This window comes from Caretta caretta, chromosome 6, assembly GCF_965140235.1.
Source record: "Caretta caretta isolate rCarCar2 chromosome 6, rCarCar1.hap1, whole genome shotgun sequence".
NCBI lineage: Eukaryota > Metazoa > Chordata > Testudines > Cheloniidae > Caretta > Caretta caretta.
In genome coordinates this window covers 19,182,490-19,202,692 of record NC_134211.1, presented here as the reverse complement: position 1 = coordinate 19,202,692, position 20,203 = coordinate 19,182,490, and the positions used below count along the sequence as shown (strand labels likewise).

General features: G+C 40.3%; 1 protein-coding gene across 3 annotated transcripts in view; it reads right to left on the bottom strand.

Moving 5' to 3' along the window:
- KMT5B (lysine methyltransferase 5B) overlaps positions 1 to 20,203 on the bottom strand; it is a 52,019-nt gene that overhangs the window by 22,950 nt on the left and 8,866 nt on the right. For all 3 annotated transcript variants that reach the window (XM_048852539.2, XM_075129299.1, XM_048852540.2), the window contains exons 2-3: positions 11,959 to 12,201; positions 10,179 to 10,326 (exon numbers count right to left, since the gene is read on the bottom strand). In XM_048852539.2, coding sequence (XP_048708496.1) covers positions 10,179 to 10,326; positions 11,959 to 12,118 — 308 coding nt within the window. In that variant the 5' untranslated portion in view covers positions 12,119 to 12,201. The remainder of the gene's footprint in view (positions 1 to 10,178; positions 10,327 to 11,958; positions 12,202 to 20,203) is intronic.

Sequence of the window (20,203 nt, the reverse complement as noted above, 5' to 3'; positions counted from 1 at the left end):
CACTGCATAAAATGCATAACATTATGGCATGTGGCACAGGCTTCAATGGTGCCAACATGATGGAATTTCTAAACACATTCTATAAAAGCCTGTGGCCCAAGAATGTTCACAGATCAATTGCGTAGGTACTGTTGGAACCTGGCGATGTAAACAGCATCATCTAGGAGTTGAGAAAATTGCCACGAGTCCTGGACTCCGAAGTGCTGATGAAAGGCACCAACACACTCAGAGATGTCCTTCCACACATACCCTAAGGCGCTGATTTGCCTCAAGGTACTGCCGCTTCAAAGATGCCAAGGAATCCTAGAGGCATAGTCCTCCTTAGAACAGCCTGAGAATGTCATACTTGAGAGGAACCAAGGGTCTTCACCAGTAGTGTTTTGACTTAGCACTGGGTCACGTGACAGTTTTCAAGCAGCACTTTCTGCCAGTAGCCCAGACAGCATAAGTAAGAGCCTGAACTCCGCACCTCAGGTGTTGTCTCTTTCTCTCTCAATGGCACTTTCTGCTAGAACCCAGATTTCATCCATTGGAAATAGCCGATTGAGAGTTCCCCAATAATGCCTCAATCTGAATTTAAAAGAACCTAAAAAGAAAATCATAAGTGAACATACATAAAAACATGAGCTAAAGGAGAAAAAACTTTACTGACCCAAAGAGTAAGTGACTAGCTCAAAGCTAGAAAACAGAAAAAGATACCCAGCTTCTAAATAGAGGCTGCAGTGTGGACCAGAGCTGTGCTGGTCAGAACTTTCGGGCAGCTCCTGCAATAAGCTCCTTTGCCAGCTTTAGTCGGGGAGAGAGAAAAAAAAACAAAATGGAATGTTCGGGTCCTCTGAGGCACATGATGTTGAAGCCTGCTGATTAAGACAGTCCCCTTCAGACAACCTACAACTGCCTCAAAGGGCCAAAAATCTCATGAGCTAAGGAGATTCCTGCATGACTCATGCTGGAACCAAGAGAGCTAAGAATGAAAATTCTGCATTGATAGCATCTTTAAAGAAAGTCATTTCCCTTCTTCTGATGAGCTGGAGAATAGTAATATTTCAAATTACCCTGTATAGTAAGTACTTTTTTCTCATCAATGAGATCCCACAATAGCTGAGGCTGTTGTAATAGGAGATCTGGCTAGATGATCATCTTGTCCCAGTTTGGCCCTTATAACTGAGAAGGCCCTATTAAGCAAGGCTGTCAAGAGAACAGCTACAGAGAACCAAAGCGCTCTCTCTCTCTGAAGTTTCTCTTACCTCGGGGTTACTTAAAGAATCTTGAAAGTCCAAGGTATAAAGCCAAGGGTCAGTGAGATGCTTGCCTATAAAGGAAGTTAAAGGAGAGGTTCTGGTAAGTTCAGGAGTACTGTACCTTGATTAATTCAGTCACTGAGAGCAGTGAGTTTGAACAAAAAGGGTAAAATGATTCTGCAAGAGATATAGAATGGTGCTCCATATAGTGCACATATCTGACATGCTGCACCAGTGAATGAAGAAGTTATAAAATTCTACAGCTGCTTCTTAAACTTAGACTAGGGAAAACGGAGAGAAAGACATGTTGGAGGTTACCAAAAATTGCATCCCAATGGTCTTTGCTTGAATGACAGGCACTTTATTCAGAAGATAGTTTGCTTTGGTGGACGTGAAAACAAAGTCTTATATTACATCAGGAGCACTATAGCATGAATATAAGGACAAACAGTGTAAGGTTCTCGAGCATTGAAGACAATGCCACACAATGAATACAAAAAATTCAGTTCCACTTATAACCAAACAGGAAATGCTATTTAATTTACTTTTAAAATACATATGAAATAAAAAGTAATATAATGCATGGTCTTCACACAGACAAAATTTGTAAACTTTATAATTTGCAAAAGCTAGTGGTACTACTTTGTTTTGTTTTTTTAAATCAAGTCTATTGTGCACTTAATCTTCAATGCTGTCATTAAGAAAAGACAGCTTCTTATCCTGTATGCCAAAACAAAAACTATATTCTCAATCGATAGCAAAGGGGAAGTACCCCAATAATTTAGTCAGTTTCAGTTCAAGAAACTTATTGCAAAATTAAAAGTCAGACTGATATGTCCAATCTTTAAATGTGTCTAAAATTTAAGCAGAAAAAAATCCTCCGCCACATCATTTCATTGATCAGGGCAGCAAGTAAATATTTCCCTGTTTTGGCTAAGATATTCAGATGTTATTTCTCTTTCCCTCCTATCATCCATCTCTTCATAAATACAATTTATCATTTCACTCTACTGTTAGCACTCCAGTCCAGCTACTGTGGGGAGGTTCTGTTGAAATTGCTATACTCCACTGAAATTCAGTTGAATGTTGTGGCAGCCTGGGGAAACATATTTTACCCAATGCACCCAATACCTTAGACAGCAGCAAATTAGCTAAATCCAAAACAGCCATGTCGTCTTGCAGAAGAAAACCAATAATGAAAAAGTCATGGAACTTATGGTTAGCAAGATAAACCCAAAGAATCAAAAATTGGACAATGCACAGATTTTAGACCACAGTGGTTTTTCAAAATGAGACAAAGTTCACTTTCAGTATCTAGATAGTTCTAGGAATCTGGGTCTCAAGAATGTAGATAAACTTTGACATGAAACAGTAAATTGTTCTATAAAGGGGCTACTTACCAATTGCAAACACATGTTCTCCAATGCATTACCTCCACAGAGCCACAACTTAGGAAACGTGTGCTTAATTACATGATCATACAATCATATTTAGCAAGACTTCACAGTTTGAGCATGTGTGCAAATTCCGTCACATTCTAGGTTTCACTAGTCAAGGGTATAAATATGCCAGTCCTCTAATGGTTCCTGGAATTCCTCTACTTCTAGAAGCCCTATTTAGAGTTCGGCTTTGAAGCAGAGGGGAGATTCAGTGTGACTCTGTGGAGTAAATGAATTTGTAGAACAAGATTTACTGCTAGTAGCTCATCTACTTTGCTCCTCCATGGTGCTATCTCCATAGAACCCTGCTGTATGAAACATTAACAAGCAGTGAATTCCTTGAAGAGGTGGGGGCTGAGGTGCTCTGCAAAGTTAAAACAACTACTGAAGCACTGCTCTCCTGAAATCAGGACGTGCTCTTTATGCAGTGATGAGAGAATGTGTGGGTGTGAGGTGAAGTCCACATAACAGCCCTAAAGATTTCAGATAAGGGCTCGCTGTGGAGCTATACCATTTGGAAAGCCAGCTACCTAGCCCCGTAAATCCAGATCTTCAGATGCAATGAGCATGAGCTAGTTCATAACGTTACTAAATGCAGTCTTATCCATTTAGAAAACCTGTCCTCTAGCTTTTTCTCCAACAGGCAAAAATTGTTTCCGTTTCTAAATACCTTAGTTCTGCCTAAGTAGTAGATGACAGCTCTCAGCATCCAGGATGTGACTCACCTCCCCAGGAACACTATGGAACATTGGGAAAGACAGGCAGCAATACCAACAGACTGAGAAGACAGTCTAATCCCATTAATGTGAAAATTTGGGATGAGACTTAAAAACTGCCTTGTCTGTTGAATGCTGTACAAGGTGGGTTGACTGCAAAGACTTGTAACTTCCTGGTGCTCATGGCCAACGAAGAGGCCACTGGAAGTGACACCTTCAGCGAAAGGTGGTATAGTGAGCAAGAATCCAAAGGATGAATGGGTCTTTCTATAGGTTTGATTAACACCAAAGTCAAGTCTCCCATATCAGTTAGGTTTCACGATGGGAGGCTACTAGTTTGTAAGACCCTTTAAAAAGTGTTTCACAGAATACCATGGACCATAAGCAGACCTTAGCCATAGCTAAAAATAGTGAAGGATAGCCTTTATAGCAAAGAGAAAGCCCAATATAACTGGACCCGGACAACAAACCTCCTAAACTGGCTAATTTGCAGCATAACACTTCCTACCATATGTTTTTTTGGACTCCAGTAGGGTAACCTTGGATTTCTCAATCACGCAGAAGACATCTTGACCTAGAAACCCATCAGCAATATTGCCAAGTGAAACTTGAGGTCTGGGTGAGCTACCCTACCATTCAGCTAGGAAAAAAAAAAACTTGACTCTGGAGAAAAGTGACTAGATGACTTCTAGACAGGGCCAGCAGCTCTAGGAACGAAGCCTGAGATCACCGATCCTGTTGAACCTTCCCCAGTATTTTGGGGAAAAGGAAAAAACGAAAAAGGAGTAGAGGAGCCTTCTTTCTTACTACAAAATGCAAAACATCTGATATGCATTGTGATCTCAGGTAGCTTGTCTTGGCATAACACAAGGAAGCCCATATCTGGACGACCACTTGGCAACTATCAGATGACCAGAGCAGAATCTGAGTGATCTCTTATGCAGATTTTTACGATGCCAACTCAGATGGTCAAGTGAGATGTTGTTTGTGCCAGGCAGATGCAGAGCAGAGTGTCCCTCTTTGTTTCAGATGCAACACTCTCATAGACGGATTGCTTCCTGACTCAGGTGACACAGCACTACCCTTTCTAGTTCAGAAGAGTACAGCTCAGATTAAAGGCTACAGTTATCTCAACAGCAGGCTAAGAGAAGGGCACCCCCTTCAAGACACTCTAGCAGTGTGCTCCCTCAAGAGTCTGCTGAGGGGGGAGGATATCAGCATGTGAAGCTGAGAACACTTATTCTGTACAGATTCCATCACCCTAGCAAGTATCACATCTGCACCAACACAAAAGAAGTGACAACGTGCAGGTGATCATCAGGCTGGACATTTGCAAATAAAAATCCCATTGACTGTTCTGGGCTGGATTTAGCTGGGTCTACTGCCTAGATCAGGTCTCAGATATTCTGAGATAATCAAGCTAGAGGCCTTGCAGAATCTACTGTATCCCCTACAAAAGCTTAGAGCCTAAGTTTTAGACCAAGATTTATTTACTTTCAGATAGAGAGAGAAAGGAAGCCCCCCACCCGCCCCATGATAGGAACTACCCTGCTGTACAACTGAGCTCCTATGAGCCAGACAAGATATAAATACATCTGCAGGTCTCAACAAAGCAGATCAGCTACAACCACCACCAAACATTTGGTGAATATACAAGGAGCTGCTGCCAGCCCAAAGCACAACACCTTATACGAGTAGTGCTTGTTGCCTGCCATGAACCTAAAGTACTTCTTATGTCTTCCTTATTGAGACAAGAAAACAAGAATCTTGAAAGCCCAGGATCCTGAACTAGTCCTAAGAGTTGATAGTAGGAATTATCTCCCTAACAAAACCATGCAGAATTTGGATTTCCTTAGGTATTATTCAATCTGCAAGTGGTCAGAACAGGTGCAGGCTACTGAGCCTTTCAGAAAGTGAAAAATATCAGGAGAAAGGTTTTGGCACCACATCTATTTTCAAGAGAGAGTCAACACTACTTCTTCCATCAGTTTTTGAGAAGGATGCCTAAAAAGGGTACAGGACAGAGCTTGGCATGGTTTCAAACTAAAGGTGCATCCCTGTTTGACTGTGTGTAAGATTCAGTCTGAAGAAATGGCTTGCCTACCCCAGAAAAAAAGGGACAGTTACCAAATAAGAGGGGAAAGGGTGAAAAAAATCTAAGTCTTACAACTGGTTATGAGTCGCACCCTCAGATACTGCTGAGATGCACTGCATACTGCTGCAGCGGTAGAGGAGAAAGTCTTTCCATCCCCATTGGAGGAGGAAAAGCTTCCAAGACTGTCTGGGCCCTGTGCCAGGCAGCTCCAGAAGAGAACTCTCAAAACTGCAACATTTGAAACCAGAAAGCACCTTTTAGGAGCCAAGTGACCCAAATTTAGAAACCTGGCTGTGGGTCTGGTGGTCTTCAGTTTCTTTAAGGCCACATCAGTCCCTTAGAAGAGTGAATCCATTATTTTGCCTTAAGCCTGTGCCAAAAGTTCAAAATTCCAGAGCCAGAAAAGTCTCCTGCAAGAAAGACTAGTTTGGCCAAAAGCAGACAGCTTCACTGGATATGTCAAAAGGGACTCTAAGCAAATGCCTACATATACTTATTGGTCCTCAAAGACCTTGAGGAACTCTTTCTTGTCCATTAGAATAAACTGGGCCTAAAAGGCCATCCTAAACTATAATGAGGACTTGCTGCCAGGCTGTCATGCCCCTATGTGAGAGGCCTTGAGCATCAGGACTGCAGAGAAATAACCTATTAGACATACCTAACTTCTGGATGTTTTGTTTCCCGGGGTATATGCCATTTTCCCAGCTTGCGATTTATCATTTGCAGCAAAACCACAAGTGAGCATGTGGAAGAATATTGAGAGATTAGCTCAAATTCCTCCCTAGCTCTTGGTCCAAAGAACATGATTTCCTAGAAACCAAGGCAGCCAAGAAAGACTGGTTGCAGACCTCTTCAGCCAGTTCCAGCAGACTTTAATTGATAGAGAGGACTACTTTCTCTTGGAGATTCAAGATGTCAAAATAATGTGTTATTTCTGGGAAAAGTCACTAAATGGATCTCCAGAGTTATCAGTCCATCAAGTCCTCAGTAACACCAGGCCCTTCAGAGGAAAGGGGGAAGTGGATAAGAGCCTCATCAGAGGATGGGGTAGAAAGGTGAACCTCTCAGGACTGGCCTTCCAGTTCCTCTTTTAGAAGTGTCCGACATCATCAAGCAGAACTACTAATTGTGGGGGCTACGGTAAGGGAACCCAGAGAAGACTGCCTTCTGCAAAGAAAATGACCTGTTTCATCATCACTCCCTGGAGAAAATCACTAACTCAGGAGGCAGAGGATCAACGGCCTAAAAGCTCTAAGATGCACAATACCCATATGGAGAAAAACCTAGGTGAGATTTAAACTCTGAAGCTGCGTAAGATGACATTTAATGCTCCACAGATGCTCCAGTAAAAAAAACTAGGCCCCCTTTGAGATAGTGTTGTAGTAGAAAGTGAAAAAACCTGTTTTTCTTGGTTTCAAGAAATTCAAATCACCAAAATTAGATTCAGTAAGAACTGTGATCCAATGGATTTGAAAATGACACTGGTTTGCTCCAGAAACATGGCTTTCATAGCATCAAGGACCTATTTGCAAAGCTCTGGGGAATGCGGAGGTACAGAGAAAATCTCACCTGAACCATTCTGATAGACCCTGAAGGTGAAGTAGTAGGAGCTTGGTACTATGATAATTTGAGTCTCCAATATCCTATCTACTGGAGTATTCAAAGTTCACTGACTTCTGGTGCTTTAGTCAGATGGATCCATCTTGCCATAGATGACCTGCTTCTATTCTTCTTGTGATCCCAGTATAGGTGATTTCTCCAAATTCTAGGAGTCTGGTGGCATGCTTATCAGAGCACCCCTTTATCTTACAATATTTCCTCTTCAAAATACCAACCAATTACTATTCAAAAGGATTTGGTGATTCACATGGCATGTGGGGCTCTGAGGAGGCATGGTCATGAGAATACTGCATTAAAGTTTCTAACTAAATCCAGGCATATAATTTCAGACTTCATATTCTTTCACTAATGTTTCAGAGAAAAATAATAAAACCACCAGCAACCTATAATACACAATTCACCACACTTATTTTCTATTTGACAGCAGCAGCTCAGTCAACTGGGGGTGGGGGAGGGCAAAAAGAGGAAAGGGAAAAAGTTAATTTAAATGTTTTACGAAGAATTTTAAAGATGTCTTGTCTTGCCCTGCCCAATGATTTCTGTGCAAATAACAAATCCTTAAAGAACCTTTAACTGCTAAATCATATACAAATTTTCTCTGTGGGTCTAAGACAAGATATTTGTATATTTATCCAATTGCAGCAGAAAATAGGATCTTGGCTTCCAGACATGTAAGTGAAAGTAGACCTTTAATCAGCCTTGTGCTGGACTGTTGTTTACATAAATACAAACCTTGTAACCATATGCAAATCAACAGATACAAACATCTTCAAGATTACTGTAGAATATTTGTCACGTAACCATTTGAATAGCAGCCTCCTCTCAACTTGCCTGAAGGTGTAAAGGAAAAAAGTGCATTTTCTACCGTGACTGGATATTTTGTTTTTAGACACACTTCAATATACAAGGTGTAATGTTTCCAAGACCTCTTAACACTGAAGTTGAAGATGTTCCAAAATTAAGAGTTGTGAAACTAATTTAATTTCTACTATCATGGTATGTCCTGGTACTAGTGTTTCTTATTCCCTGAACAATTATCTAGTCATTCTGCATCTGAAGTTTTTTACCTCATAAGACAATGCAAAACAAGAAACACACCTTACTAGATAAAAGCAACAAAAACCAAGCTGTCCTGCCCTGACAATAACCAGATGTGACCAAGAGGAGCTAAATAAGAACTAAGCTGATGCCTTCATTTTTAATTCATTACAATAAGACAATCTCAGCAAAATTGAGAAAATGTGTTTCAAATGGAAGCTTTAAGCTTCACTAAAATGTTTCCCACACTGCTTCAAATTTAATAACTATTACCCTTGAAGTCTAATTGCACACTGCCTGTAACTGTTTTACACATCTGAGAAAGGAAGAAATTCATGGTGATAAGTCTTTTGTTTCACCACCATTTGTTTGAAATAGTAACATCTTAAAACAAACAAAAAAACTGAAGAAATGTAGTTTGCTCATCGTAGTCTTATAACCAGAAAACATTACACATTTATGAAGTCGGCATGTCAATCATAAAATGAAGAAAGGAGAAATAATTTCTCTGCACGATCATTGCCCTGACAGGAAGCTACAGAATCATGTATATACCCATCTTCTTCATCTGACTTCCCATGCAATAGAAAGAGGGCTCCTTTAATTGCAGGAGCATCTGTAATCAGCTGGGCCAACTACAGCAGATGCTCAAATACTGCGGTAACAAGGACCCTAAGAATACTTACCTAAATAGGCAGTTTTATTGTGGACTCAAGATGCTAGTCTAACCAATACCCTGAAGTACACCTGAAGAATGAAAGCATTCCTTAAATGAAGGGCAGAAGGATGGATGCGGAGTTCTGAAAATGCAGCTTTTTAGAATGGGCCTGCAGATTTCAAGAGTTTGTTAACACTCCACTGCACCAATGTAACCCTAATGTGTAAGACCTTACTAGTGAATTATTTTTATTGCATGACGTGAATTAATTTAGCATTCATATTGGTCAACCTGTTTTTCTACATCCAAGACCTATTTGACCTAGTAAAATATAGCAACGATCTAGTAATGGGATTGTATATAAACAGTCATGTTTAAATAAAAATTATTCTAACATAATAGTTAAATATTTTGGATCTTCAATAAATCAAAACAAAAATTTATTCAAGGAAATACTAGCATGAACTGGCTGAATAATCTGATTATTTTTTATTTGTAATAAGGCTCCAACTGAGATCAAGGCCCCACTGTGTTTATACAAGGCCGAACACAAAATAAGAGACAGTTCCTTCCACAATTATATGTATTTTTGTTAAGCATATAGAATTAAACTACTGCAATAAAAATCCATACACAGGCAACAATTGAACAGGATGTTGCAGACTGTATATAATCTGTAGTATTTCTGAAAAATAGGAACAAACTCTCAAAAACCAGACACTGATCCACACCAATTTTAGGTTCAAGTTTTCAGGAAGGTGTGTGTCCAAGTACAAATGTATACGTCTGACAAATGTATACGTCTTGGGTGCGCAAGTCCCCAGTGTGCACATGTATATAGGCATGCGTACAGACAATCTGAATTGCATCCCTCTAGTGGGATTTTGCACACACTTGTTTGAGATTGTTGGCCTTAATGCCAACAACATTTAAATGGTTACACCAAGCCTTTTAATAAATCAGAGATTGAAGGAAGTCCAACACCTGAAGTAACAAAAATTTTACTTTTACCACCAAACATTATTTCAAAAGGTTAATATAACCCCTTCTGAACTGATTAACGTAACTGTTACCTAGATTAAGAAACTTTCTATTAAGTTCCTGCTCAATAATGGAACTTGACAACAGGGTTTAATGGAAATACCAACTACAGTGGTGCAGCTACATGTTGCTACCATGCTCCGAGTCCCATTTACCAGAGCAGCACCACTCTGAAGGCTAAAGATACCCAAGAGAACAAGAATATAAAAACAGATATTACCATTTTGTAAATTTCTACAGATATGCAAGAAACTCCTCATTTACCCTTTACTGTCTACATCACTAAGATGATTATTTCTCTGCTAGGTAAATAAAGGCAAACGAAGTTACCTAGTATTCATTTTGTGTGTCTGAAAACCTAAATAGGGATCAAGAACCAAACTAGTTGCTAGGTCATCATTTTCACACAGCTCCTTGGCAGACATTCCAGAGGAAGGCACGTAGCGACTTTGGCCCTCAAATCCTGAAGCACCACTACCTGCAAAAAGCAAAAACACGAGGGTTACTTAAATAGAAAACTATTCAATCTTACAGTATCGTCCCTTTAAAAGGGCAACTCCACCAAGGATACCAGCAGCAACAAGAAGCGCAAGGCACTGTACTAGTGCAGCTCTGGCTTGGATGCCCTCAATCAGCTGGGACACCAGCTAGAGTAAGTCCCTTTAAGAGAGACCACTCTGCTATCACCAGGGATTCCAGCAGCCTGTTTTGTTGATTGGAAGTATAATGGGAGAGGGGAAGAAGTGAGGACCACGAGTGTGATCTCTACCCTGTGAGTGCATGATGTAGGTTCTCATTCTTTCGTTTTATTTGATCTCCTTTGGTCTCTGTGGCAAGGGGCCATGAAACAATTAGGATGCTATCTTTCTTGGACAGGGCAAAAGACCAGATAAAACGTGAGATTTCTCTAATCCTGGGCTGACCTAGAATTTGGTTTAGGTGATCTCCTATTATTTAAATATGGCCAGAAAACTGATGTTTCTTTCAGATGCAGACCTTGCAAACAGTCTCACATACCTTCCTTGCCTAGAGATTAGATTATTGCAGTGTGCTTCACAAAAACCTCTCAAAACCGTTCAGAAAAAGAGGCTGGGACTAAGTTTGGAAGCATGCTTTTTATAGTGGCATACCAGAATTTAAAAGGTTATTATAACAGTACTCCAAGATCCGCAAGAAAGGGGATTGCTGGTAGGATGTTCTCCTTGACCTTGGAACTTGTACCATTTCACCCAGAATAAAGCAACCCAAATCTGTTAACATTTCAGACGTGCAAAAGGCCCATCTAAAGGGGATAATTAGGAGGGTGATGAGTCCTCAGGAAGGGTGAAAGTGACGATGCAAAGGGGAGATTGTTTTCCCTAGCTATTGTTGGTTAGTAAGGCTACGCAGAATGGATGGTGTAATTTGATTTTTAAAATACTGTCAAGGGTACCTAAAACCATGGATATGTGCTCGTAAAATCATTATCAGTACACATTTCAGCAATATTTGCCTCAGAGATATCAAATTAACAAGTGACAACATAAAAGCAAAGCCTGATTTTCCAAACTCCAAATACCAGTGTTACCTGAAATTTGTATCTGGTCCTCTACTTGAAATTCATAATAAAAATTTAAATTTGTTTTTAAGAAACCTCAGTTTTACAATGGATTACTCATGTAGGTGTGACTAATAAAATTGGGGTTTACGTATATAAGAATGTATATTTATGTAACTTTCACAACTGGTTCCACAAGCTTTGTGGACAAATTATTATTTTAGAATATGTCTAAAGTCCACTCTGCAACCATGTTAGTTCTTAGCCATCACATATTAAGGATGTTTGCTATATGCAATTTTTTTCCACTTAATTCAAAATAAATCAAAGTTAAATCGTTTGCATTTAACTTTTCAATGGGATTTAATAGATGCTTATTTCTGAAATAACCACCACTGAATTACAAGCATAATAAAAATTATTCTACTGCTAACTGTATGTGGGGACAACAGCCTTCCCAGTGAACTAACCATGTATCTCAAGATTTCAGAATAAGCAATTAAAAAGCTAACAAATCAGTAAGCAAGATTCTATGATTCACATCACAATCCAACCCTATGAACATGTACATACATCTGCTTGATCTTCTCTCAACTCCATTTTTGCTAGTCTTTGGATTCTCCTTTCCAGTGTGCTGCAACTTGGACTCATTCTGCTGATGTTCATTAGACAACTTGCCTCCATTTTTCCTGCCATTCACTACCATGTTCTTGGATTCTCCCAGCCACTTCATTCCCACAGACAACCTGACCCAGTTGCATTTAGTCACTTTTCAAAAGCCTTGGAGAAGTGGGTCAATAATTTCAGTTTCAATTCCTAGTGGAAACAAAACACCAAAATATACGAAAAGATTAAAACTAAATGAGAAGCCATTTCCAAAACACAGTTTTAAGACAAAATCTCAGAGGTGCCCAGGAACAGTAAGAATTATTGTACAACTATAACAAATTACAAAAACCATAGGCTTTAAAAAAAAAGTCAAGAAACCAACTGAGTACTTGTTAGTTTGAAATATTTAAAGGAATTATACTTTGATACAAACAAAGGTTTCCCTGATCAGGATGCACAACTGTGGAAGTTATGCATGTCAAAGCACCATGTCTTTGAAGAGACAAGAAGAGAGTATCAGCAACTGTGCTGGTTAATACTGAAAGGCATTATTACTTCTACATTACCATATGGTACCATAAGCATGTGAAGTACTTTATAGACATAAGTAATCCAACAAAGTTCCTCACAGCAAAACAGTTTACAATCGGAGTTGGTCTATCAAGCTTGTAAATACTAGGAGTCCTACATTTTTGGAAAAAAGATTAATCTTAAAGCTATAAACTTAACCAGCATAGGTGATGGTGATTATCATGTCAACTGGCATTATGCTCACAGGGTTAATAACTTTCTGGCAGCACTCAGGGCACAGAAAGAAACAAAACAGATTTCACATGACTCGAACAAGGAGCCCTGGCAGGAGCCATGAGAGACACCCTTATTTATTTTTGATCATTTGCAACAGCTACTTGATCCACAGCAGTGGATGCTTTGAAATTGGGTAAGCAAACTTGGTACCTCCATATGAGAAAATACTGGGGGAATGCTACCCAGTAAGTGTTTGACATTTCTAATGGAAACAATGCTTCAAAGTTTCATTTTAAATCATGTTTTCAAAACACACACAGCTCGACCACTTATAAAAATGGTACATACAATAGGCCAGAGGAGGCTCCAGAGGTAAAATATCTGACTATCATGCCCTCCTCAAAGGAAGCTGTAGCCCAGCTGCCTGTAATGGACTCTGGTGATGCATTGCTGCAGTCTACCCCATATTCAACTGTAAGCACTAGAGCAGGGGTAGGCAACCTATTGCATGTGTGCCAAAAGCGGCACGCGAGCTGATTTCCAGTGGCACTCACACTGCCTGGGTACTGGACACAGGTCTGGGGGGTGGGGGCGGGGGAGAGGCAGCTCTGCATTTTAAATTAATTTTAAATGAAGCTTCTTAAACATTTTAAAAATCATATTTACTTTACATACAATAGCTTAGTTATATATTATATAGACTTATAAAAAGAGACCTTCTAAAAACGTTAAAATGTATTACTGGCACACGAAACCTTAAATTAGAGCGAATAAATGAAGACTCGGAACACCACTTCTGAAAGGTTGCCAACCCCCACACTAGAGCATATTTGGAAGGCACTTAAGGATCCAGGTCTTAGACGGTTTCTCTTGTTTGTATAAGGCTTTCACACAGCCATAACTTAGGCTATGTCTATATTAGCACTTTTGTTGGTATCACTTATGTTGCTCAAGGGTGTGGAAAAAAATCCCACCCCCTTAAGCGACATAAGTTACACCGACAGAAGCGCTCGTGTCAGAGCTATGTCAGCGGGAGACACCCCCCCACGGACACATCTACCACCACTCACTGGGGCTGGTTTAATTATGACGACGGGAGAACTCTCTTCCATCAGCACAGAGCAGCTACACAGGAGATTTTACAGTGACGCAGCTGCATCGGCACAGCTATACCACTGTAAGGTCTCTAGTGTAGACATGGCCTTAAGCTACAATACTGACACGGGGATCACAGTGTTCACTGTAATGGTGAATTTGAATGAAGTCTGTGACCCCCACAGCAGCAGCTCTTTACCCATTCAAATATTGCAAGCTGGTCCACATGGTCGCAGGAGGTGCAGAGGGCCAAATTTGACTGGTGTTGCAAGCTGACCCACGGAGTCACAATGCCAATCAAATATGGTCCACATCCACACTATCTCCACTGGGGCAGATGCGCCAAACCTGAATGGTGCGGTGACTACATTGGCCAGCTCGTGATGCCTTGAGCAGGGAAGCGGGCCCAGCCCTGTGGGATAAGAGCCGTTGCTGCAGGGTAAGTGTACAGTGGGCTCACTGTTCAATCACAGCTCCACCTTATGGGGCCTCCATTCCCTTTGACATATCCTTGTTTTCTGCACCTCTGCTGGGACAGTTATTAAAATTTTTCCTGAAAAAATCGTAGCCTTAAGTAGAACTATCTAAATCAGCTCTCTGAGTGATGATGCTTACATTTAGAGCCAATATTTCATTTGGACAAAATGACCAAACAAGTGATGGATATCATATGGTGCTCAAATTCTTTGCTAGATCATTCAGTGCTGATAAATTCAAAAACACTTCAGGAAATCCCCACTGAAAATTAACTGTCTCTGAAACATCTGGATAAATGGAATTTTGAATGACTACGTAGGGATTAAAAGTTATATTAGACCAAAATCTGGGATTTGCTATATTCATCTGTCAACTGGTAACAAAAGAAAACCTGCTAGATTGAGAGAGCAGTGACAGCTATAATTCAAACCATAATGACTAGCAAAAAAATTCTGTACCATCATCATATGATTTTGGTAATAGATATTCTTTACATCGTTAGTGCTAGAAATCAATGACTGATAGTACCGAAAAGACAAGAATCCCAATTTTTACATAGTATAAAGCATTCACTTCTACCTTCATCAGTTTGTGACATCTCAGATACTCAAGTGTTGGAATCTGAGTGGAAAATGGCAAAGACAGTAATGAGAATGATGTGACTTTACAGTCAAATATCTCAGCTTGCCACACACATGAAAGACTAGTAAATGTTTTCAAGCAATGGTCCTGGAGTTGTAAATAAAGAAAACATGTTGATCCCCAACAGGGAAATATTCCATTGCAAGCACGGATATCTGAGGGAATTATATTGCAGCACAGTTAACTACAGTTTCTGGAAGCAGAGCAGACAGAATTTATGAGTTCTAAAGGTCCACTTAAAAGTTCTGAGTGTGCCTAGTTTCTAAGAGGAATACTCCTCAACTGTCAGAACTGATGGATACATATGCGATCAAGTAAGAAGATTATTTTCTAGTATACCTCCTGACAGAACACTAATTTGTTTTGAATTGTAAAGCACAACTTAACATTACTCTACAAAGAGCAATAAAAACAGAATGAACTAATAAGGAACACAAACAGCAGAGACAATGGACAACGTTAGAAATGGATGGGAGGAAGGGGATGACATCAAAAGCAAAGGTTAAGTCTGTTAATTTAAAATTCAGAGTTTAAAACAGATAGTGATCTAATGGCCTGAGGCTACCACTACACCTACTAGTCCATGTAAAAATTAGGTCTAGCTCAATGGGCCAGGAGTAAGTAGTGTTAAAATTAGAGCAGAAAATCTACAGTATGTAAATGACCAGCAAACCTCGCTTTTTGTTCACAGCCTTTTGCACAATTTATCATATCAGCAAGACATTACTGCTGTACACCACTGTACCTTGATCCTCATACACCACTGTACTTTGATCCTCGTGATCACATGATTTGTGGAGAAAGTGATCCAGTTCTAAACAATCTGAAAATTGCATTTAGGTACTGTAGGAGTCAGATTTAAATTGAAAAAGCAGGGTCCGTTTCATAGCATAAATGTACCGTACACAATAAGCTTGTCACACTCAATTTACAGTATTACCAGTTGAAAAGTGTTTTATCCTAGCAGATTAGATTGCAAGATTTTTAGTGACCTAATCAGATACTTTATATGTATTGCGCTCTAAATTCCCAACATTTAGGAAAAGTATGCCACATTGTTCGGTGCATGTTTTCATCAGTTAAAAATAATTATATTAGGTATCCTATGCCTCCAAAGTGCTCGGTGCCATATAATAAAGTAAACGTTTGTAATACAGATGGCTAGAAGTACTGCCAAAAGACTGCAAATAATTATTCAAACAAAAGGTAAAGGAAAAATATGACAAGTAGGGACAGAAGATTTAACAAAACTACAAGCTCCAAAACCTACTAGAACTCTAATGCAAAGACATAGAGGTTCAAGAATCTTTTCTGATAATTGTCATATCATAATACAAAGTGAAAGTATTTAGAATGCAATAGAAAGCATATGACCAAAAAAAAAAAAAATGGTTTGGAATTTTCCTCAGAAAAGCTCTGCACCAGGAAGTTTTGGTTAAGCCACTACAGCTATGGAGGCAGATTATATGTATTCCAATTAAATCTGTTTTAGCAACTCTTTGCTGTGAAGAGGTAACAAATATCATGTGGACATGAATTCAGTCCAGCATCTTTTTACATCCAGACTGAATTTTGCCAAGCTACAATAAAATGAAGTACAGGCAATTGAAGTCTGTTGGAGGAACTTTTTATTGTAGCAGATGAGTTCTAACGTAACCACATTAAGTGCTTCTGTCCAAGTAATGGGTGAGTGTTTCTGCTGTGACATGTGAAAGAAACACATCAGTTACACTTCAGCCAGGAAAACAAACATGCTACATGAAGGAGGAAACTAGGCTTGAGTCAGTTTAACTCTGGTTCTGCAGATGCCACTGAAGAAGCACTGTTTGTAAATTCAGCATTGGTACAATTCTTTGGGGGGGGAGGGGGGAGAAGGGGCAGGGGGCATGGAGGAGGGGAATAATACAAAACAACAACAACAAGGAAGGAGGGAAAGGGGGACAGGAGAGAGATCCATGGGGAGGAGGCGGGGGGGGGGGAAAGCAAGGCTAATTTGCTCAATTTTAAGGTAAAGATGGTCTCTGTAGCCAAAAATTAAAATGCTATTAATAGTTATGCAAATTTATTAGACAAATACTTGTCAAGGCGATTACAAGAGACAGGAACTCCCCTAAGTAGGATACAGATGCAATTCTGGTGAAAACTCCAAAACAATTTACACTCTAGCAGCAAGGAAGGGACAGTGGACTTCTCCGCAGGCCCCACTGGGACCCAACTTTTATTTGTCTGACCACTCCCACCTCTTTTATATTGGATTGGCATTAAACAATTTTAGTTTGCAAGCCAGTTGTAGGTGTCCGCAGAATTTTGCATATCATGTATATGCATCTTGGCCCTACACTGAATTTCTTCCTTATTAAACACACACTACCTCCAAGATCTGGTATCAAGGTCCAAAATCAAGAAACAGAATTTCTTTGGTGACCAACACTGTTGCTAGGTCAGATGGAGGCATCAAAGCAAAACAAAGCAAGAGACTCACTCACCATGCCAACCAAAAGTGCAGAATCAAACCTGCGTTATGCAAAAAAACAGCCGGAGAAGTATCATGGGCTAATGGTAGATTTTATGAAGTTTAAATTAAATTCTGAAATAATTCTAACATTCAAATGAGGGACATTGTGCAACACTACTTAATTTGAACAATTAAAGAGAAATTACGTTTTTCTGTAACAGACAGATCTGCCACTCATCACTGTAATAGCCATGTAGCCACATTAGAATGGCAATAGTGAAATCCCCATGTATTTGATGGAATCTGAGGCTCTTCTTCCTTTTCAAGTGGTAGAAACCTCTGCTTGGGGGTAAATTCTCACCCCCCACATACATTTAAGGATCCTTGTTAGTCTTTCAAACTACATAACCCAATAAACTACATAAATAAGTTCTAACTTGGGGCTTCTCTGCAGGAAATTTACTAGCCTAATTACACCAGTGTAACTCTTATTCTGGAACAAGAGAGTGTCCAAATGGGAAGTTACACAAGTATAACTATAGTAAAATTATACTGGTAAATTTCACTGTGCAAACAAGCCCTTAGTTTCAATGTACAGCCTAATCTCACTTCACATCTCTCACATCCAGACACTCTGAGTGCTGACTTCAAGATGATAAATTCAATTACATTTATCAGCTTCTGAACCCTGTTGGATCTACTTTTTTAAAAAAAAAACAACAAAACACATAGCACCTATTACTGTGCTCTCTGAATGCTCCCCAAAACTATAAGGTACACAAAGATAAAGTGGCTAATCATATATGTAAAAATGCCGTATTTACATTAATACACATCCCTAGAAAGCAGTGTAAAATGTAAAGTCCTGTGGTTAGTCAAAGAATTAGATCTGGCAGCACCCTATTTAAAAGCATGCTGGCAATACTCATTTCACTAAGTTTTTTTCATGTCACTTGCCCGCATTGCTTATTACAGTATTAATGAAATCACATCACCAATATTAGTCCTACTCTACACTTGTAGCAGAGTGTAGAGTACATGTAGCTACACGCCACAGTGAAAAACAAGCTGCATCCACACTCACTGTGGTATGCAGTTACATCCAGCAGTAAAAGACTCTGGAAGGGGCGAAACTTTTCCCTGCTATCCACCCCCTGCCAGAGAATTTTCCCACCTGAGTCTTTCATGGTAGCAGGGAAAGGCTCTGGTAGCAGAACACTACATTGCTAAAAATAGCAGTGTAGATGTAGGAGGCACTGCTTGGGTGAGTAAAGAGCCACATAGGACACATTCATAGAATATCAGGGTTGAAAGGGACCTCAGGAGGCCATCTAGTCCAACCCCCTGCTCAAAGCAGGACCAATCCCCAATTAAATCATCCCAGCCAGGGCTTTGTCAAGCCTGACCTTAAAAACTTCTAAGGAAGGAGATTCTACCACCTCCCTAGGTAACGCATTCTAGTGTTTCACCACCCTCCTAGTGAAAAAAAGTTTTTCCTAATATCCAACCTAAATTTCCCCCACTGCAACTTGAGACCATTTCTCCTTGTCCTGTCCTCTTCTACCACTGAGAATAGTCTAGAACCATCCTCTCTGGAACCACCTCTCAGGTAGTTGAAAGCAGCTATCAAATCCCCCCTCATTCTTCTCTTCTGCAGGCTAAACAATCCCAGCTCCCTCAGCCTCTCCTCATAAGTCATGTGTTCCAGACCCCTAATCATTTTTGTTGCCCTTCGCTGGACTCTCTCCAATTTATCCACATCCTTCTTGTAGTGTGGGGCCCAAAACTGGACACAGTACTCCAGATGAGGCCTCACCAATGTCGAATAGAGGGGAACGATCACGTCCCTCGATCTGCTCACTATGCCCCTACTTATACATCCCAAAATGCCATTGGCCTTCTTGGCAACAAGGGCACACTGCTGACTCATATCCAGCTTCTCGTCCACTGTCACCCCTAGGTCCTTTTCTGCAGAACTGCTGCCTAGCCATTCGGTCCCTAGTCTGTAGTGGTGCATTGGGTTCTTCCGTCCTAAGTGCAGGACTCTGCACTTATCCTTATTGAACCTCAGATTTCTTTTGGCCCAATCGTCCAATTTGTCTAGGTCCCTCTGTATCCTATCCCTGCCCTCCAGCGTATCTACCACTCCTCCTAGTTTAGTATCATCCGCAAATTTGCTGAGAGTGTAATCCACACCATCCTCCAGATCATTTATGAAGATATTGAACAAAACCGGCCCCAGGACCGACCCCAGGGGCACTCCACTTGACACCGGCTGCCAACTAGACATGGAGCCATTGATCACTACCCGTTGAGCCCGACAATCTAGCCAACTTTCTACCCACCTCATAGTGCATGCATCCAGCCCATACTTCTTTAACTTGCTGACAAGAATACTGTGGGAGACCGTGCCAAAAGCTTTGCTAAAGTCAAGAAACAATACATCCACTGCTTTCCCTTCATCCACAGAACCAGTAATCTCATCATAGAAGGCGATTAGATTAGTCAGGCATGACTTGCCCTTGGTGAATCCATGCTGACTGTTCCTGATCACTTTCCTCTCATGTAAGTGCTTCAGGATTGATTCTTTGAGGACCTGCTCCATGATTTTTCCGGGGACTGAGGTGAGGCTGACTGGCCTGTAGTTCCCAGGATCCTCCTTCTTCCCTTTTTTAAAGATTGGCACTACATTAGCCTTTTTCCAGTCATCAGGGACTTCCCCCGTTCGCCACGAGTTTTCAAAGATAATGGCCAATGGCTCTGCAATCACAGTCGCCAATTCCTTTAGCACTC